This window comes from Salvelinus namaycush, chromosome 7, assembly GCF_016432855.1.
Source record: "Salvelinus namaycush isolate Seneca chromosome 7, SaNama_1.0, whole genome shotgun sequence".
In the NCBI taxonomy this organism is placed as follows: domain Eukaryota; kingdom Metazoa; phylum Chordata; class Actinopteri; order Salmoniformes; family Salmonidae; genus Salvelinus; species Salvelinus namaycush.
The window spans coordinates 57,269,050-57,291,331 of NC_052313.1; the positions used below are offsets into that span (position 1 = coordinate 57,269,050).

At 43.1% G+C, this 22,282-nt stretch overlaps 1 protein-coding gene across 3 annotated transcripts; it reads right to left on the bottom strand.

The window, feature by feature from the left end:
- Nucleotides 1-9,568: 9,568 nt before the first annotated feature.
- On the bottom strand, nt 9,569-21,143 carry LOC120051500 (ETS translocation variant 5-like). Of its 3 annotated transcripts, none has more exons than XM_038998396.1 (11): nt 21,036-21,143; nt 19,243-19,395; nt 18,915-19,050; nt 17,975-18,025; nt 15,479-15,605; nt 14,254-14,529; nt 13,706-14,004; nt 12,886-13,014; nt 12,297-12,466; nt 11,913-12,014; nt 9,569-11,647 (listed from the first exon to the last, which is right to left on the bottom strand). In XM_038998396.1, exons 2-11 carry the CDS (start codon nt 19,288-19,290, stop codon nt 11,405-11,407), a joined length of 1,581 nt encoding a protein of 526 aa, XP_038854324.1. In that variant the 5' UTR covers nt 19,291-19,395; nt 21,036-21,143; the 3' UTR covers nt 9,569-11,404. The 3 variants fall into 3 exon arrangements, with proteins under 3 accessions (XP_038854324.1, XP_038854323.1, XP_038854325.1); XM_038998395.1 differs by having other exon boundaries at nt 11,907-12,014; XM_038998397.1 differs by having other exon boundaries at nt 11,907-12,014; nt 18,915-19,074.
- Between the last annotated feature and the right edge of the window lie 1,139 nt (nt 21,144-22,282).

Below are 22,282 nucleotides of genomic sequence, written 5' to 3' on the forward strand. Positions count from 1 at the left end.
GCCCGAATGACGTCCCAGCTTCACAACCCTTATAGGCCTCAAGTCAACTCTCTGGTGGCAACAGAGTCAAAATGGTTCCCGTTCAAAATATTGTGTCAAATTCTGTTGTTTTCGATTATTTGTTTTACTTCAGGCGTTAGATGAGGAGTAGTCCCGCCCCCCTGAACAAAATCTCCAATCACCTCTCATTCCCATTCTGTCTTGCCTGGGCACTGGCAGGGACCCCTGTTAAGCAATGATGCGGAAGGATGAGGAAGAAGGACAATGCTAATGCTACATAACTGAGTTAATACAACTCATATGACTGAGTTGCTTTTCCTCACAAGGGGACTTTCCTAGTTCCTGTGTTTCCCACACAGAGAGATGGGTTGAAGAGGAAAGCAGTATGAGATATTGTGGGCTCAGAATTGTGTACCCACAATCCCCCCCCCCCCCCCCATGAGTCGCCATAGCAAGTGGTGGAGTCACTGCTGAAAGCTGGTAGTCCCCAGACCGTTCAGTTGTTTGCATGCTGACTGAGAGAGTTTCGCTAGTATCGTCAATATATTCACTTACAGTACATGTCTGTTGTCATGAGGAGTTGTATACTTAGACCTGCCCCACCATGACTGGCAGTGGTCTTTTTCCAGACCTCAACTGATTCCTGAGAGGAGCATGTGGAGTATTTGGTTGTTTTGTTAACAAGTGCTTTCACATGTCAGATACTGTATGTGCCATTTGAACACCTGTCTAGCTTGGCCTTTCTTCGGCAACAGTCGATACTTTGCATATCTCAGTATTTTTCGCTACTCTGATTCGGTTGTGTCAGACTCATAGAGGTATTATAACAAGAAGCAGGGGTGTCAAACAATCAGAGTTTGCCTCATCTCTGGCCAGCCTCGTGATTGGTTGACCGTCCATGCTGCTTCCTGTGTTTCTCTCTGGCCAGCCTCGTGATTGGTTGACCGTCCATGCTACTTCCTGTGTTTCTCTCTGGCCAGCCTCGTGATTGGACGACCGTCCATGCTGCTCCACTAACGTTGGATTGTGTCTTCCCAGGGTCCTTTGCATCATGATCATTGATTCTCTGTGTAGCTGGCATGTTTTCCCTGACTTGAAAAAGTAATGCTCCCTTTGGTAGTAATATCCCTGTGTAAAATAGAGGGTGTTTAAGGAGGGAGAGCACACATTGGTGCAAAATAGGTGCAGTCTAATTACTTGAGAGTGCGTCATCTGAACTTTTTGTGGGTATTTAAATACATGAACATGGAAATGGAAGAAATTAATTGGTCAGTTTATTTCTAGCAACAATTTTTCTTCAGTAATTGTGGGTTTTTTGAGTTTTCGATGAGATGAGAAGCATGCAGTTGTACCCAAGGGGGTTTGGTGACTATTTGCATTGGCTCACTGATCCAATGCCTAGGCTTTAGTTTAGTGGGCTAATACACACTTCTGGCGTGCAGGAGGCCCGGGTTCGAACCCGGTCGGTCACAGAGACACAACCACCCTTCAGGTTTTCCCTGCGGTGGATAGGTCATCTAAACTGGAGCTTTGACCAAGATGGAGATGGTGGTCCCTCCCTGTGCATCCTGGGAGAGGGAGTTCTTGGGGCAGCGTATTCTGAGGCATTGTTAGAGAGATGTGCAGAGTTAACTTGTTATAGCTAGCTGTCTTTTAGTGTAATTCCCTCCAATAGAGTCGATGTACTGCAGTGACATTTGTAGCACCCTCAGCAGGTGGTGCCTTAACATTCTAAAACAATTAAGAACTTCTGAAACGATAGGATCTTAATTATGATTTAGCTCCAGCTGTCTGGTTAGGGCACTGACTGGCTGTTTTCAGAGAGCCAGTTGATTTCCTTGCCCATATCTATGTCTCTTATGCTAGTTTGTTCAATGACTGAAAACAATAGACTGCAAAACGAAGAAGAAAAAAAAGAATACAAGTACATCTGCTGTTGTTTATGAGCATGCTTCTCTGTCATATTGTGATTCAGGCCAAAGTGAGTGTTGGCTGATTGAATGGGGAGTTACTCACTGTTCATTAAAAACCAGAACCAAGAACCAGAACTAAGATTCAGCTCTGTTGCTTCAGACAATCAGAGGGATTTTCTAGCCCATTGACCTCTGTCCCACCAGAGTCCCAGTCTGTGAGGGTTTGGTAACTGAAGGTTGGGTTACTGCTACTGTGTGTAGCATGTCGTATCCCTTTTGAAACATTGGGGATCTCCTTTTCTATTAACAATTAATTAACTGAATTACAATAGATTTTCTGAATTGACTTGAAAATTTAAATTTACCACAACTCTTTTTCCTGTGAATGCCCTGGAAAGAAAACATTTGTTCTTTGAATGGTATAGATATAATTTCTAAAGGTCTCTGTTACTGATCTGAAAAAAAGCACGTGTCCTGTACTCTTCTTTTGTCTTCTTGTAAGAAATTAAGAGGCTACATTTTTGCCTCTAAATTAAGTTGAATTACAATTCTCATTATTTGATTAAATAACATGGGTTTAAACTCGACCCGGCCATTAAAACAGTTAAATGTTTTTTTCTTTGGTAAAAATGTACAAAAAATAAGAAAAAGTCAAAAATGTATCTCAATATAGGAAAAAGTAAAAGATACATATTTGCTGGTGATTATTTTTATAATAAATACATACATGTACATAATGTCTTTGAGAGATGCTATTTGCTGTATACTTGCATTCTCATTAAAAACTACGATCCTCGACGGGACAACTTGGAACAACAAACGTTTCAGTATACAAAAATGTCAGTATACAAAAGTTTCAGTAATGTGCAATACAAAAAGCATGCTGTTTTAAAATGAGGAAATTCCATGTACTATGCAACCATGTACATCGCTTCATGCTGTGACTAATTCTCCAACTGTCCTTTTCCAAGCAGCTTCATCAGAACTCTTAAGGACATTTTGTGTTGATACTTTTTGTGGAAGACGAACAACTCAACGGCTAATGCGGTATTGCATGCATAATGTACCCTTTTAATTTATTAAAACGAATGAAAAGAAAATCATGTGAAATGCGAGATGATTGTGTCAAAGGCGAAGCTAGAAGTAACTTAAAAGTTTTCTTTTACAAAATAAAAGAGTCGTTCTACAACAACTGTCTCAGGTAACTTCTTTATCATGTATTATCTATATAGGCTTTTATTCTTTTTTATCAATATTTTACGTAGCAACACGTACCTACCAAATAGAATCTCATTCTGGTTCTGTGGTACCTACAATGAGGAATGCCACACTTAAAAGGCCCCTGTTGTTTACAATGATAATGTTGTGCAGTACACGAATCAACCACACAGTGTCCCTGTCTAGTAATAAGAGAGTATATCAAGTCTCATTTCAGTCTCTTGCCCTGGCATAGCCTGGTGGAAACAGACCGATCGCTGCACTCACCATTCTCACTCACTTCACGTATTATCACCAATTAAAAGATGATTGATATATGAAGTGAACTGGAGAGGTGAACGGCGTGATCAGGGTGGTTCCACCAGGCTAACCCTGTCATAGGCTACCGCTCCAGTCAATCCATGTGTTATCTTCACAGAGGAAAAGGTCTGATCCAGAGCTGATCCAACTCAAGATCCAGTAAATATAGTACAGGACAACATTCATCTGATTTTAATCTGATTTATTTTGGACTGAGCTGTCAATGATATCCAGAGATCTGAGCTGTCAATGATATCCAGAGATCTGAGCTGTCAATGATATCCAGAGATCTGAGCTGTCAATGATATCCAGAGATCTGAGCTGTCAATGATATCCAGAGACTGAGCTGTCAATGATATCCAGAGATCTGAGCTGTCAATGATATCCAGAGATCTGAGCTATCAATGATATCCAGAGACTGAGCTGTCAATGATATCCAGAGACTGAGCTGTCAATGATATCCAGAGATCTGAGCTGTCAATGATATCCAGAGACTGAGCTGTCAATGATATCCAGAGATCTGCTGTGCTTGTGGGTTTGACAGATAAAGAGGGAGTCATGCAGAAAGGATCCTTACAGAGAGGAACATTATGTTGAACTATGGGGGTTTGTCTTTGGATGCATCCATTTATTGCCCACCTACATGTGTGTGCGTGTGTGTGTGTGTGTGTGTCTGTGTCTGTGTCTGTGTCTGTCTGTCTGTGAGCATGTGTGCATGTGAAACCCTGTACAGTTTTCTATAACAGTCCCTTTCAGAGTATGTGCAGAACTCGTTAGCTGCCTGAAGCAGGTTGATTATGTAACTGGAGAGTGAGGACAGAGACACAGCAATGAGATAGCACTGTCAGGATGCTTTATCCACACCACTGCTCCAGACCTCTTCAGGTCTAAATCCTGGGTTGTCCCCAGTAGGGCACATGGTAACAAAATGTATTGTAATAGAAAATACTAATGTGTCCCTATTGGACAAGGTTGGGGCTATGGTAGTACCTCACCGTTTCTAAACGTTTTCTCTCCTACCACACAACTCTACCCTCTCCCTACTGAACAACACAACTCTACCCTCCCTACTGAACAACACAACTCTACCCTCTCCCTACTGAACAACACAACTCTACCATCTCCCTCCCTACAACACAACTCTACCCTCTCCCTACTGAACAACACAACTCTACCCTCTCCCTACTGAACAACACAACTCTACCCTCTCCCTACTGAACAACACAACTCTACCCTCTCCCTACTGAACAACACAACTCTACCCTCTCCCTCCCTACAACTCTACCCTCTCCCTACTGAACAACACAACTCTACCCTCTCCCTCCCTACAACTCTACCCTCTCCCTACTGAACAACACAACTCTACCCTCTCCCTACTGAACAACACAACTCTACCCTCTCCCTACTGAACAACACAACTCTACCCTCTCCCTACTGAACAACACAACTCTACCCTCTCCCTACTGAACAACACAACTCTACCCTCTCCCTACTGAACAACACAACTCTACCCTCTCCCTACTGAACAACACAACTCTACCCTCTCCCTACTGAACAACACACTCTACCCTCTCCCTACTGAACAACTCAACTCTACCCTCTCCCTACTGAACAACACAACTCTACCCTCTCCCTACTGAACAACACAACTCTACCCTCTCCCTCCCTACAACTCTACCCTCTCCCTACTGAACAACACAACTCTACCCTCTCCCTACTGAACAACACAACTCTACCCTCTCCCTACTGAACAACACAACTCTACCCTCTCCCTACTGAACAACACAACTCTACCCTCTCCCTACTGAACAACACAACTCTACCTCTCCCTACTGAACAACACAACTCTACCCTCCCTACTGAACAACACAACTCTACCCTCTCCCTACTGAACAACACAACTCTACCCTCTCCCTACTGAACAACACAACTCTACCCTCTCCCTACTGATCAACACAACTCTACCCTCTCCCTACTGAACAACACAACTCTACCCTCTCCCTACTGAACAACACAACTCTACCCTCTCCCTACTGATCAACACAACTCTACCCTCTCCCTACTGAACAACACAACTCTACCCTCTCCCTACTGAACAACACAACTCTACCCTCTCCCTACTGAACAACACAACTCTACCCTCTCCCTACTGAACAACACAACTCTACCTCTCCCTACTGAACAACACAACTCTACCCTCCCTACTGAACAACACAACTCTACCCTCTCCCTCCCTACAACTCTACCCTCTCCCTACTGAACAACACAACTCTACCTCTCCCTACTGAACAACACAACTCTACCCTCTCCCTACTGAACAACACAACTCTACCCTCTCCCTCCCTACAACTCTACCCTCTCCCTACTGAACAACACAACTCTACCCTCTCCCTACTGAACAACACAACTCTACCCTCTCCCTCCCTACAACTCTACCCTCTCCCTACTGAACAACACAACTCTACCCTCCCTACTGAACAACACAACTCTACCCTCTCCCTACTGAACAACACAACTCTACCCTCTCCCTACTGAACAACACAACTCTACCCTCTCACTCCCAAGCTCATAACTCTACCCTCATTTCTCCACAGTTCGGGTTGTAAATCTACTGGTAATTTACCAAAGTTAAAATAATCTTTAGTAATTTTGGTAATTAACAGGTTATCTATGGTAACTTTGGTAATTTATACTTGAATAACTTTTTAAAAATGCATATGTTTTTTTTTTTTATATCTGTGTCCATATTGTCATTGAGTTTTTAGTGGATAGACCATATGGTTCAACAGCATTTAGCCTAATTAATGAGAAAAGCATCTTTTCAACAGTATTTGTAACAACTGTAACTCAATCAACTACTGACTTTTTTCGCAACTGCCACCAGTTTGGTGCAAAAATATTACAAAGACATATTAACATAGCTAAATAAATAAAAGTGTGTAAAAAAAAATTTAGCATATTTTATGCTGAAACCCTCATATTAAACACAAATGTTATCCACTATGGTTTATATTTAGGACAATGTTTTACAGTTTTGTCATATTTTTTTGTTGGTATCATCTGAATTGATTATTTTCCATGTGATAAGGCCACACAGAGGGACAGAGATAATTACAGACACCTGTGATAATCTGAAGTACCCCAAAAGGCCACTAGATGTCATCTTATAAAATAAAAAACTTAAAAGCTACCAAACTTCTGGTAGTTTACTGGTAAACGTTTCCAGTAATATACCATCCATTTGCAACCATATACACAGTCCTCAGCACAAGCCTTTCCCTCAATAGCTAATCCGCCTCAAAATAGACCGCCTATCTCAGTGGAGTCAACTGAAACCCTGACCTGGCATAGCTCTGACCACTATATGGCTCTGGCTGGTGTTAGGTAGGACAGAGAGGTGTGTGAAGAGGGTTGGTCTGAAAGGAGAGCTAAAATACAGTCGTGGCCAAAAGTTTTGAGAATGACACAAATATTAATTTCCACAAAGTTTGCTGCTTCAGTGTCTTTAGATATTTTTGTCAGATGTTACTATGGAATACTGAAGTATAATTACAAGCATTTCATAAATGTCAAAGGCTTTTAATGACAATTACATGAAGTTGATGCAAAGGGTCAATATTTGCAGTGTTGACCCTTCTTTTTCAAGACCTCTGTAATCCGCTCTGGCATGCTGTCAATTAACTTATGGGCCACATCCTGACTGATGGCAGCCCATTCTTGCATAATCAATGCTTGGAGTTTGTCAGAATGTGTGGGTTTTTGTTTGTCTACCCGCCTCTTGAGGATTGACCACAAGTTCTCAATGGGATTAAGGTCTGGGGAGTTTCCTGGTCATGGACCCAAAATATCGATGTTTTGTTCCCCGAGCCACTTATCACTTTTGCCTTATGGCAAGGTGCTCCATCATGCTGGAAAAGGCATTGTTCGTCACCAAACTGTTCCTGGATGGTTGGGAGAAGTTGCTCTCGGAGGATGTGTTGGTACCATTCTTTATTCATGGCTGTGCTCTTAGCCAAAATTGTGAGTTTTGGCTCCCTTGGCTGAGAAGCAACCCCACACATGAATGGTCTCAGGATGCTTTACTGTTGGCATGACACAAGACTGATGGTAGCGCTCACCTTGTCTTCTCCAGACAAGCTTTTTTCCAGATGCCCCAAACAATGGGAAAAGGGATTCATCAGAGAAAATGACTTTACCCCAGTCCTCAGCAGTCCAATCCCTGTACCTTTTGCAGAATATCAGTCTGTCCCTGATGTTTTTCATGGAGAGAAGTGGCTTCTTTGCTGCCCTTCTTGACACCAGGCCATCCTCCAAAAGTATTCGCCTCACTGTGCGTGCAGATGCACTCACACCTGCCTGCTGCCATTCCTGAGCAAGCTCTGTACTGGTGGTGCCCCGATCCCGCAGCTGAATCAACTTTAGGAGACGGTCCTGGCGCTTGCTGGACTTTCTTGGGTGCCCTGAAGCCTTCTTCACAATAATTGAACTGCTCTCCTTGAAGTTCTTGATGATCCGATAAATGGTTGATTTAGGTGCAATCTTACTGGCAGCAATATCCTTGCCTGTGAAGCCCTTTTTGTGCAAAGCAATGATGACGGCACATGTTTCCTTGCAGGTAACCATGATTGATAGAGGAAGAACAATGATTCCAAGCACCACCCTCTTTTTGAAGCTTCCAGTCTGTTATTCGAACTCAATCAGCATGACAGAGTGATCTCCAGCCTTGTCCTCGTCAACACTCACACCTGTGTTAACGAGAGAATCACTGACATGATGTCAGCTGGTCCTTTTGTGGCAGGGCTGAAATGCAGTGGAATTTTTTGGGGGGGATTCCGTGGATTTGCATGGCAAAGAGGGACTTTGCATTTAATTGCAATTCATCTGATCACTCTTCATAACATTCTGGAGTATATGCAAATTGCCATCATACAAACTGAGTTAGCAGACTTTGTGAAAATTTATATTTGTGTAATTCTCAAAACTTTTGGCCACGACTGTACACTACGGAAAAAGAAGGAACAGCACGTCAGAAACCAGCTCAATGTAACTGAAGAATCCATATAATCTAACCACCTCTGAGAAAATTGGAACACATTAAAAAAGCAACAACACGAAGAGCTATCTATTCAAAATGGAGAAGTATGGATAAACCACTTCTCCAATATTTTTGGCCCTATAATAAATGAACAAACAGCAAAAACATATACATGATCAATTACAAATCTTAGAATCAGCTATTAATGACTACCAGAACCCACTGGATTCTCCAATTACATTGAATGAACTACAGGACAAAATACAAACCCTCCAACCAAAAAGGCCTGTGGGGTTGATGGTATCCTAAATGTAATGATATAATATACAGACCACAAATTCCAATTGGCTAAAGTGAAACTCTTTAACATCATCCTCAGCTCTGGCATCTTCCCCAATATTTGGAACCACAGGAGTTTCAATTACATTCGCTACATTTCAATGTCACACAGAGGTTCTGAAACTTTTTTGTTTGTCTTGGGAAACACCAAACTAGTTGATTGCTGTAGCTTGCCTAAAAGGGACTTGTTTAGACAGTTTGATTATCTTATCCTTTGAGGTTTTAAAAGTGTTCTTCCTCCATGAATTTGAACATTCACAGCAACTGGGAAACGTCTATGGCAGCCATTGTTGTCACCTTAGCTTGCTACATAACTTCTGAGTGATAGGAAGCACGAGCACCACCAATCAGCCTACACACCTTTCGTTACTATGACGTTGTTACAACAGTATCACAACTAGCGTGACCATGTCAGAAAATAACAGCAGTCTGAACACACACAAATCCGATTTGATCACTTGTAATTTGCTGTTTGGGCAGTCAGTATTCCAAAACAGATTAGAAGAACCAAACTATTTTGACCTTTAAAGCCTGCAGGGTGAACAAGGCTTAAGTACAGGTGCCATTCTAAAGGCCACATCTTATTGCCTGTTCTTCATAGGACTATTGTAATACTGTATCCTGAAATCAGGAATGTGTCAGATGTTATACATTCATAACAAGTGGAATTCAATCAAAAAGACCCAACTCAACTTGAACCACAGTAACACGTCACTGAAAGCTAGATTGGTTGGTCAGAATAGGAAGAGACTCAATACAACAGTTTGAAGCAGAAAGTATAGTTTATTGTATCCTGTATAGAAAATCAACCAAAAGCAGTGGAAGGCACACATTGTATTTGTGGGGAAGGGTCAGTTGTATAAGTGCCAGCAAACCTCAACGTCGTGGACAAGACACCCCCCAACCCACATATAGACAGAATCATATCAAAATATAGTGTTACACACGTGTGACGCCGACACAGCCCACCACTCAGTCAACGGGGAGCTCTTTCTAGGCTCCAACCCACTGCCTTAATACGGTGTCCATATTAGGACAGCCTCAGTCTTTGCAGGACTTGACAGACAACTCCTGCAGAGACGGGGGATGTATCCTAATATGGACACCGTAACTTCATGACAAGAATTAAAGGATGCAAACCAGTTACCAGGCCAAACATTCCAGCGTGTACAATGTCAAAACATATGACTTTGCAAAAATATATTCATATATACATTTACATTTTAGATGTTTGTTTCATATACTCCCCGATAAACTATACGAAAAGCAGAACTTGAATGGTACAGCAATAGGTTGGTACAGCTTTCTGTGAGAAAACAATGCGAGGAGTAGAGTCCCCCCTGTTTAGCTTACTATTGGCAGTTATAGTTTTTGGAGAAGGGACTGCGTGACAGTACTTTTGTCATCATCATAGTACATAAACATGTATTTTCAATACACACTTCAGGAAAAAATACTGTTTTGTATGCGTGTCCCTTTTACATGTTACGACAAAATGAGTCAAATGAAAGAGCTAAAAAAAACATCTTGGAAAGATACATCTGGTAGGACACGCCAACATCCGGAGTAAAACAGCACCGAGAAGGTTTTACATTTCTGGGTGAGAGAAAAAAACAATCCCCCGAGTCTGAAGAGAATGCTGAGCTAGCGAGTCCTAGCTCGCAACTTGCTCAGGGGTACTCGTGTCCCAGCTTCTTTATAGTCGTACGATGTATTATGGATTAATAAGAACAGTCGGTTGCCTGTGTGTTTGGCCCATTCATTGCATACAGAGTTACATTACATCACCACCTGTGGTACTAAGGTTCATTGGAGTCGTAGTTTCTCTCCAAGGTGAAGCCCCTGTGAGCGTGTCAAGTGTGCTACTCTGTTTGGGATCAAGCCATAAAGCGATTGCTATATCAAAAGGGCAATGTTTTATATCCTCGCCATTATTTGTCATACTCGTACCTAGCAGATTGTGGAAACTGCATGGCTATTGGCTAGCAGATTGTGGAAAATGCATGGCTATTGGCTACAATCCTGGCACACTCGCGCCCATTACTTGAGTCCCATTATAATCACGTGAACCGTGTCCTCGCTCAACCCCCGTAAGGGAGATCACTCAGTTCATGTTGATGAGGATGTGGACCTTTCGCCACAATTCAGTTTGATAACAGAGGGCAAAGAAGAAGCAAGATGGCCGTCTCAGGTTTGACAGTTTTTTCCTTGGGACTTGGGGAGGGTAATCTCAAGACTGGCAAGAGGAGCTGAGTTTGGGATAGGAGTAGGGGAGGGGGGTTAGAGAGCTCCAAATCCGCTCAGCAGCTTGGGCTCTGGGTGTGTAGTTAGGGGACTAGGGTTTGGGCTCTGGGTGTGTAGTTAGGGGACTAGGGTTTGGGCTCTGGGTCTGTAGTTATGAGACTATGGTTTGGGCTCTGGGTGTGTAGTTATGGGATGTGGGGTAGGGTAGTGGTGTGTAGTTAGGGGATGAGGAGAAGGGTAGGAGTGTATAGTTATGGGACAAAGGGTAGGGTAGTGGTGTGTAGTTAGGGGACGAGAGTTTGGGTTTAGGGTAGGGGTATGACAGCTGTCTTTATTCCGTCATTAGTCAGAACATTCAGAATGAATAGTTATCGGGGAAGCCCAGTAACGAGACGCACCGCTCCCCTCCGTCGGCCAGGTAGGGGCCACAGCCATCCTCGTAGTGGGCCAGGGGCACGGTGGTGTCGTCCTCCCCCGCAGACGGTGGCAGGCAGTCCGGGTCCTGCTTCAGGCTGGGCCTCTGGTTGTCAGGGAAGGCCATGGAGAAGAGCGCCTCGGGGTCACACGTAAACTTGTACACGTACCTCTCTCCAGCCACCTGATCCCACCCAAAGAGGAAGTTAAACAGTCGTTCCGCGCACAACCGCTAGTAGTTTGAAAATAACGTTTGACTTTATACCCAACCTTCTGAAACTCTCAATGCATCTGACCTGTCCTTATATACAACCAATGTACTATGTATTGGTGCAATGTAGCTCTCCATTGTACTGTGATGTTTTCCATCAATTCATAAAGCCTCCATTGAATTTGACCCAAAACAGAAAATTGTAATTGACTTGAATTAAATTAAAATTTACCTTTACCTTCTGCATGATGCCCTTCTCATAGTAATAGCGTAGAGAGCGGCTCAGCTTGTCGTAGTTCATGGCAGGCCGGTTCTTCTGGAGGCCCCAGCGCCGAGCCACCTGCCACAGGAGAGGAGAGAGAAAAGGTTCAAATCAAGGTGAACTCTTCTGATCAACCTGTAGATACATACACAAGCTCTTTGGTTCGTTTCTGGTGTGTCACTTCTACTGCCTTAGTAATACTGTGTGATTATTCCTGTAAGCACAGCGTAACAACTATTATCATGACCTGTTGAAACACTCAACACTCTAGAGACATAATGATGAAAAACTCCAAGAAGCCCTAAAGTCTCTAAACTCACTAGGACCACAGCTCTGCCTGCTGACCAACTGCCAACTGACCTCTTCGGGCTCGATGAGTTTGAACTCCATGCCGCGGCCGGTCCAGGAGATGAAGTGACCATTGGCCGGGTCGTCCAGCAGTGTGACCAGGAACTGCCAGAGCTGCAGGGAACCTCGGCGCTGGTAGGGCGGTCCGTCACGGAACACTCCGGCCTCCTGCTTGATCTTGCCTGGATGGACAGAAGGAGAGGGGGAAAGCGGGAGTGAGTGTGTAAATGAAGGAGTGGCGTGGTCACAGTCAGATGAAAGACTCCAGTGATTGGCAGTCTGAGCGTGGGGATACAATAAGAGGCTCTGCTCATGTCACACAGGCGTTCTCTGTCCAAGGCCCCTTGGTTCTACTCAGGCATCCACGCTGCCATGACATAACGAGAAGATGTCAGATACCAGGATTCACTACCTGCTGCCATTTACACCTAAAGCCCTGTGTCAAACCAGTCAGAGGTTCAAATAGTATCCGTTTCTTTTTAAATACTTTCAGTGTTCGATTCTGGATGGATGGGGTTTGCACTTTTGGGACAATTCCAGGGGTTCTATTGTGCCAGGCAAGCCCTTGTATTTCATAGCAATTTATGGAAGAATATCTTACTTTCTAGTCTCTCTGGAACCACGCATGTGTCGTCGCTGTACAGATGAGGCTCTCCGTCGTAGACCAACCCATCATTGTTTTGGTAGAAGTTACAGGACTTCCTGAAAGAAGACGGGCAGTTCTGCATTTCTGTAAGACACGAGGGAAAATAGAAAATATTAGACATATTTATCTTTAACACGTGCTCTTCAAACCAGAAAGATAGACAAAAAGAAAGATACAAAAACTAATAGGTGTTTCTTTGAATAGATTCTTACTACTAACTTAATTTTCCAACGCTATCTTTTTAAAGTAGCCATTAGCCTAGTGACATAATACCCAGCAGAAGAAGGACATACATTCTCACACAGCCAACGGTCTCTCAACAGTCCCCTGGGGTTTTCTTAGCCGGGACTTAAGAGGATTTGACTGTTACATCACTGACAGAAAGTGGCCTAGACATGGAGAGTAGTGAAATGAGGTCATCTTAGCTTAGGAGAGAAGAGTCTCAGAATGCTACCCTGCTACATACCCAACCACTACTGCTAATACTGGTGTCCACATCAGTCTGAAACATGCTTACTGTTTTATCCCCATCGCTGTACTTTTAGCCGCATACACTAAACTCTCAAAGGAGCATCTAACTTAGACAGCTTGGGCTACTTCCAAACCATTAGGGCCTTCCTGTCCGGACTCAGATTTAGCCTAGGCATGGAAGGAGAAGCACTTCCTATTGAGATTGTCCATTGAACATGTTTTTTACTCCAGGACTAGGCCTAATCTATGAGTGGGAAACTGAGCCTCAAAGACCGTTGCCATCCAGCGATTCCCCAGGGCTCACCTTGGTCAAAGCAGAAATCCCGGGGCTCCTGCTTGATAGAGAGGCCCTGGAACGGGGTGCGGGGAGGGCCCATGGTAGGGACCCCCTGCTCGGTGTAGCGGAGGTCCACCAGCTCCTGCTTGAAGCCCTGAGCAGGGAGGAGGACCAAGGGCTCTGACAGGTGCCGCTGGTAGATGGGGCGGCCGTCCCGGGACAGGGGGGCCCGGTGGGGGTGATGGGGCTGAGGGGGGTAAGGGGTACAGGCGGCACCGTCAGGCGGAGGGAAAGGCAGACATGGCTCAGAGAGCTGCCGCTGGAACCTGGGGAGGGGGAATGAGAGAAATGGGGGAATGAGAGAAAATAAGGACAAATTTGTCAATTAGGGTCTTTAAACCAGAGAATCGTACAACAATGGGATTTCAACTGTAGCACTGAACATGCATGCTGAGTCCCAGCCTACAGTAGTTCCAATCATGGCTTTACAACCAAGATATACAAGCTATGGGGTCAAACAGTGCATGGTGTCAACACATGGTGCCAACCTGAGCCAACACATGGTGCCAACTCACCTGTGTTCTGAGCTGTAGGAGGCATCGGAGTGATTGACAGGTAGGCGGGGCACGGCGAAAGGCTGGCTTTGGCTCGGGTGTGGCGGGAGTGTCCGGTGGTGGGATGGGCTGTGCCCGTGAGTCGGACGACTGTGGCCGGGGTGTGTCGCCTGGACAGGGGACGTGATCTGCCTCTGTAGGGGGTGTGTCCCCGGGGTGGGGGCGGGGCTGCAGGGTGAGGCGGGTGTGGAGGGCGGGGTTAAAGTATTGATGCCAAGTGGCTTCCTGTTGTAGGCACTGTGGAGGGAGATGGAAGGGGTTAACTTGGGCCTGTAGAGTATGGCTGTATTCTCTCTGTGGCCTTAACATTACATATTGACGGCGTGTTATCTGACATTATAAACTGGGTGGTTAACAGCCGTGGTATACCACGGGTATGACAAAACATTTATTTTTACTGCTCTAATTACATTGGTAACCAGCACGGCAAGCGGCACCGGAGCGCCAAGTCTAGGTCCAAAAGGCTTCTACCTCCAAGCCATAAGACTCCTGAACAGCTAATCAAATGGCTACCTGGACTATTTGCATTGACCCCACCCCACCCACCATTGTTACGCTGCTTCTATTCTCTGTTTGTTATCTATGCATAGTCACTTTACCTCTACCTACATGTACATGTTACCTCGACCAATCTGTGCCCTTCGCGCATTGACTCTGTACCTCCTGTACAGAGCCTCGCTACTGAGCATCGCTACTGTTATTTTATTGTTGCTTCTTAATTATTTATTTATTTATTAATTTTTCGTATTTTTTATTAATTAATTATTTACTTCAGTTTATTTTAGTAAATACTTTAACACTTTTTCTTAAAACTTCATTGTTGGTTAAGGGCTTGTAAGTAAGCATTTCACTGTAAGGTCTACCTACACCTGTTGTATTCGGAGCATATGACAAATAACATTTGATTTATAATAGCACTAAGGCACCTCGGGGGTTTGTGGTATATAGCTAATATACCACGGCTCATGGCTGTATCCAGGCACCCGTATATTGGCCATATGACACACCCCCTCAGGCCTTATCAACTTGATTTAGGTATACCTAATTAAGCAATGTCTTAGTAGAGAACTTTATTATGCCTTTACCCTCTTTTATTGGTTGTAACTGAAAATACCTCTTGCTACTGAGAGTACAATTTATGTGGGGTGTCAAAACCTGGTCCGTCTCAGTGTGTACTGTAACATACCTGTAGCTGTAAAGGCACTTGTCTGTGTAGAGCGTGAGTCTCTGTTGTTCCTGACTGCAGGGGGACAGATCTCTGCAGGCGCTGGACTCTCGCTTCACTTTATTGGCTGGAGGTCCATGGAACATTACTTTGAAGAAAGAAAGGAAAAAACATTTTTTTTAAACTGCAATTCATAATATATGCCATTTCAAAGATTCACAAAAGAATTACTACGTTGAATATATTTAATCAGTATTCTTGTTTTGTGCGTTTCACTAAGGAATAAGAAGCTAAATAGTTTTCTATCAAATGATCAAATGTGTCTCCTATGCTGGGATTTGTCTTTAATTACAACTTCCCAAATGTTTGTTGTTTAGTGAATTGGTGAGGTTGTAAATCTGTCCTTCCATTTGGGAGGGAAAACTATAAACCCAGCACTGAAAGACAAACAGCGTACTTTCACTAGTTTTTTAAATTATTGTTTCCAAGACAACAATCAGACCAGTAACAAAGATGCCTTTGTATTCAATTGCACAGACCAGAACAATCTGCTCCGACTTCCACCACCAGTCAGTAACTTAGGCAGCCATTGTGTGTCTGTACATACAGTAGGACTTTAACTGGGTGCTGTGTTGGCATCAGAGGCTGGGCCTGTCAGAGGCTGGGTCTGTGCCTACATCAACTCCCCATTTCCTGTTGTGCCACAGAACGGCCATCATTCAGCTTCCGCAGCCACGGGCCAGAAGAAGTCAACACACACTCACGTTATGGGGTCTCTCAGTGTCCATAGTAACCTCCATTATAAGCTAAAGTTTTGAACACCGAGCATCTATGACTGAAACACTTTATATTTCAGTTGGAAAACCTCAAACAACTGGACTGTCTGTTACAGAACCACAGTGCAACTCTCAAGTGCAGCCAGAAGACATTTAAATCTCAGGTTTCAAATAATTTGCAATGGCAAATCTTGCAACATTTCTTTAAATCACTAACTGGTAGTTAATAAGAGTGTGTTCTCACTTCTCAGCCAAGTTCATTGCTAAATGAAGGAGTAAGGAGATGATGGCATTATGCCATTTGATCGCTATGGACACTGCCCCTTTGCCCAGCTGCAGAGTCCACACACACACACACGAGAGAGGAGGCCTGCTGAATGAAGGGTCTGTGAGACCAACTGGCAGCGTGCCAAACTAGGGAGCGTCATGCCAACCCCGTCGCCGTACACACACACTCAGACTCTTCAGCAAACACAACAATCGCCTGGCTGTGCCACGGCACAATTCACTCAGTGTGTACACACTGCATTACAAATGTCACTAGCTGCATCCGCGACAATGAAATACAACGTTACAGGGAAACAAGGTGATACCGGGCCTCTAAAAACACTCTTTCTTCCTCCACAGGGTCCTTCACATCTTGAAACCCAGGCCTGCAACTACACCAGGCCTACAGCTCTGTCTGGAGCCCAATCAAAAGCTTCCATTCAAACCTCATGCATATATTATTCTAGACAGAGAAAGGAGAGAGGAGATGAGTACAAAGCAAACAGCATGAGGGTTCTGTGGGCTTGGATTGGAACGTAGCCCATCCTAGCAGCCAAGAGCTGTGGTTGGTCGGTTGGGACTCTATGGAAGGCCATTCCAGGCTGCTATGGTGCACCTGGGTCATGTTAAGTAAGGCCCACCGTAGCAAAACTTTAATGCAACAGAAAATCTCCCCGTTTCAAACCGTTCTCTCTTTATTTCCTCTGATGTTAATGTGGTGGATCTGGGCAGAGATCAGAGAATAGGATTTTCCTCATCCGGGTTGACTATCAAAGAGGAGAGCTGAGGGATTTCTGGTATAAAACCACAAGATTCTTGATCTTCACCAAGTGAGTAACGTCTTATTCTGAGGTAGCCCTATTATTTATGCGCCTTTGTTTGAACACAAATCCCTACAATCCAATAATCAAATCAAATTGTATTCGGCGCATGTGACAAATACATCTACCTCAACAGCTGTAGACCTTACAGTGAAATGCTTACTTACAAGCCCTTAACCAACAATGCAGTTTTAAAAAAATACACAAAAAATATATAAAAACAAAAAAGCAAGGTGTGCATTGAGGGCACTGATTGGCTACAGGGCAGAAGTAGGTCAACTGCAGGGTGAGCGGAGGTTGGTTTAATCAGGGCTCAATGACATCAATTGGATTTCTGCTTTCGACGAGGCAAATCTGTCGTTAATGTTAGCCCTCAGCCTACATAGGCAACCCGAAACCCTAACCACGTACCCATAAAAATACACTCACTGACTAGTGACGCACTGAGTTAATATGCCAACTGGATAAGACTGGTATTGGAAAACCAGTACATCTCCTTGTTGTGCTTGTGATGCTTGTATGTTGTGTCAAAGACCATGTCTGGGAATTAAAGGATCAATTAGGAAATGTGCAACTATGCAGGAGCAGAATCTGTCGATTCCCCTTTGTAACACACATACACGTACGTAAATATTTAATTGGTTGGTACTTACGGTTATCCGACTGGAAATCCGGGACAAACTGTTCGTCATCAGGCACCTGAGCTGAAAGAGGGGACAGAGAGAGTTAAATGACTAACTGATGGAAGGCATGCCACGTTGCTGAGTCCCTTTAATATGCTGTATAGAACAAATATAATGGACTTGATACAGTACAGTCAAAAATACAGTAAATATTTATGATGCAGTACAGTCAAAAATACGGTAAATATTTATGATGCAGTACAGTCAAAAATACGGTAAATATTTATGATGCAGTACAGTCAAAAATACAGTAAATATTTATGATGCAGTACAGTCAAAAATACAGTAAATATTTATGATGCAGTACAGTCAAAAATACAGTAAATATATATGAGGCACTTGATGCCGTACAGTCAAAAATACAGTAAATATATATGATGCAGTACAGTCAAAAATACGGTAAATATTTATGATGCAGTACAGTCAAAAATACAGTAAATATTTATGATGCTGTACAGTCAAAAATACAGTAAATATTTATGATGCAGTACAGTCAAAAATACGGTAAATATATATGAGGCACTTGATGCAGTACAGTCAAAAATACAGTAAATATATATGAGGCACTTGATGCCGTACAGTCAAAAATACAGTAAATATATATGAGGCACTTGATGCAGTACAGTCAAAAATACAGTAAATATTTATGATGCAGTACAGTCAAATTCAGTAAATATTTATGATCCAGTACAGTCAAAAATACAGTAAATATTTATGATGCAGTACAGTCAAATTCAGTAAATATTTATGATACACTTGTTTAAAAGAGGAAGTGGTATAAAGTTCTAAATAACAACCTATTTTCCAGTATTTCCTGATTCAATAGCCTCGGGTAAACCACTGATGTTACTAAAAACAAGAAGCATGATGCAAGATTGAAAAGCTACTGAAATACAAGATCAGAACTCACCTTCTGCAATCCATGTCTCTTGAAGTTGCATGAGGTCTTGAAAGAGATCTTCTGTGTCCTGGGCGAGCTCAGTGTCAACAAACTTTCTCTTCCGATCATTAAATGGCGTGTTCACTGGTTCTTCCACGGGACAATTCTGCTAGAACAATGTTTACAACACCTACAACATTAGTGATTGCATCGGTGTTAACAATGATTAGCCTAAACATGATCGGTATCAAAAATCCCCAAGCATCCATGTATGCTAAAAAGTCATCGTTATCTTAATACACTATGAAAAGTTTCAGATTAGTGCTTTGATCAAAATCATAGTAGTCCAAATACTCACACTAGAGGGGGCCATGAAAGGGACTTGCTGGTCATAAAATCCGTCCATGTTGCCTGAATATCTTCACTCCCTCTGGACTGAAGTTGGAGGGGTGGAGGGGGAGGAGGGGCTGACTGTAGCAGCAGGAGGCGCTCGTCCGTCTGTCTGTTCTTTCTGTGGAGAGCAGAGAAAAGTGTGCCCCCTGGTCAGTAGCTTATACCCAAATCACCTGTTATCTAACGTCAACACAGACATAGGATGTTTCCCAAATGGCAACCTAACCTATTCCCTGTATAGTGCACTATATCCTATGGGACCTGGTCTAAAGTAGTGCACTATGAGTCCTGGTCTAAAGTAGTGCACTATGTCCTATGGGACCTGGTCTAAAGTAGTGCACTATGCCCTATGAGTCCTGGTCTAAAGTAGTGCACTATGCTCTATGGTCTAAAGTAGTGCACTATGCCCTATGGGTCCTGGTCTAAAGTAGTGCACTATGCCCTATGGGCGGTGGTCTAAAGTAGTGCACTATGCCCTATGGGTCCTGGTCTAAAGTAGTGCACTATGGGTCCTGGTCTAAAGTAGTGCACTATGCCCTATGGTTCCTGGTCTAAAGTAGTGCACTATGCCCTATGGTTCCTGGTCTAAAGTAGTGCACTATGCCCTATGGTTCCTGGTCTAAAGTAGTGCACTATGCCCTATGGTTCCTGGTCTAAAGTAGTGCACTATGCCCTATGGGTCCTGGTCTAAAGTAGTGCACTATGCCCTATGGTTCCTGGTCTAAAGTAGTGCACTATGCCCTATGGGTCCTGGTCTAAAGTAGTGCACTATGCCCTATGGTTCCTGGTCTAAAGTAGGCACTAGGGCATAGTGCCAGCCTGCCTTCAGGATAAGACAGTTGTTCCTTTCCTCTGTCTTAGGTGTTTGTGTTGTTTTGTGTTGTTTGCGTATTCCTCCCTGCATCGCAGTGCTGGCGGCTGTACACTATGCCAATGAGCATGTACTCAATACGCTGGGGACAAAGTTCTTACATAAGCAAGGCAGCAAGGCACAGTAAGCTATTTGGAGATGAGACTGTTGACATTACAATAAGTAGAATGACTAGGAGGGAGCTGTTTTGAAGTGTTCAAAAATAGGATGCAAATAAGAGTATTGAGTTTAGTAGTCCTTGATATCTAACAATTGGATAAACTATCTTCATAATAGAACATATAAAACGTATACATGCAATAATCTGAATCAAAAACATATATCAAATTTCAGCATTATTTGACAAGTATTGGATAAAGTTATTTATTCAGGGCAGCAGGGTAGGAGAGGGTTAATCTCAGCAAAGAAAATCTGAGCCAGTTCAAGAAGTAGCTAAACTCCCCACCCCAGTCCCTCCTCCCTCTACCGTTTCCTATTCCCCCTCTCATGGCCCCAGCTTGTTTTTCTCAATGAAGTGAAATTTGATCCCTGAGCAAAGGGGGGGTCGAACCTTCCATTCATAAATGTTAGAATCATCTATGAAGATGCTGCATGCGCAGTAGCAAGTCAAAATACTGCAACATAAACATTCTCACGTCAAAGTAAGTACTGTAAAAACATTTGACTACAAATAAGAAAATGGTTGCCAAATTAAGATACATATAAAATGGCGTTCACATTTCTGCCCCCCCTCACCAGACAGCTAGAAAATGCTTGGCAGAGAGCGTGCATTCTACGGACGCAAGTCGGTCAAAGTAAATGCATTATTACAGGCGCTAGAAATAAACTAACGCAAAAACCTTATACGCATCTTTTTGTTGCGGTTGATAGTTTGATGTTAAACTCACATTTGCGAAGATTTAATTCCTTTGCAATGTTGAAAATAAGTTCTGTTTCACTCCACGCTGTTGCAAACGTTCTTTCAGGATTGTCGTCTATGCTCTTCTCACACAAAGCTTGACTGTGGATTTCTGAATGGAATCGTCCGGTTTTCCCTGAAGCAAAAATAGAGGACACCATAATACACGCCAATTGGTTGTTACACAATGCCATTCAAGTGACTGGCCAATTGACGTTCAGAGAGCTCTTTGGACCCCAGTGACCAATGGTGAGCGAGCTTGTCTTGTTTTTATGAATGACTGCTTTTCATTCACGTCTGACGGCCAGACACTGGGTGAAAACGAAAAAGTTAAGAGTAGAAACAGATACTGACATCTTGAAACATATAACTCGAGTACATTCACACAACAACCAGATACAATGTTTTTGCTACAAAGTTGTTACATAGTTATTACAGCATCTTGCTACGTTGCTATTACAATATCTTGCTACATATGTGCCATTTTCAGTGTAGAAAAGCAGCCTTGTGTAGGAGAACAGCAGGATATATATGATTTCCATTTTCACATGTTGTTTTTGTTTTTTCTTCTGACATTGATGAACTGCTTGGAGTGGGGTAAGTTGTTGTGACGTTCTCAGGACAGAGCTGGCTGTAGGGAGTCTGGACACAAGCGATCACACAAACACACACGCATGTACTGTATGTATGCACAGACAGACAGACAGACAGACACACACACGCATGCACGCTACACGCACGCACACACACACACACTATTCTGCCCAGGGTTGAACTGCAGTCAGATGAGAAAAGGCTAAAATTGTTACAGTCGATTAAATGCCAAACATGATCTGACTTGCATGTTAATTATAGCTCCATAATGACCTCATACTACCTTGTTATGGTGATACAGAGGAATGTTGTCTGCACAGACTCTATAGTATTAAAGAGATACACACTGAGTATACCAAACATTAGGAAACACCTTAATATTGAGTTGAACACAGGAGAAACTTTTGAAAAACCCAGTAGTGTTGCAGTTCTTGGCACAAACAGATGAACCTGGCGCCTACAGTGCACTCGGAAAGTATTAAGACTCCTTGACTTTTTACACATTTTGTTACGTTACAGCCTTATTCTAAAATGTATTAAATAATTTTAAATACATTTTTACACATAATAATTCTAATACTCCATAATGACAAAGCGAAAACAGGTTTTAGAATTTTTTGCTAATTTATAAAAAATGTAAAA

Excerpts from the sequence above, each read along its gene's own strand:
- LOC120051500 (XM_038998395.1), bottom strand. The coding sequence starts at position 19,290 with ATGGACGGATTTTATGACCAGCAAGTCCCTTTCATGGCCCCCTCTAGT. Across the intron at positions 14,005-14,253 it reads TCCTACAGCTCAGAACACAG|GTTCCAGCGGCAGCTCTCTG; the intron begins GTGAGTTGGCAC and ends CCCCCTCCCCAG. Across the intron at positions 11,648-11,906 it reads GCATCATGCAGAAGGTAAAG|GTGGCTGGAGAGAGGTACGT; the intron begins GTAAATTTTAAT and ends GGGTGGGATCAG.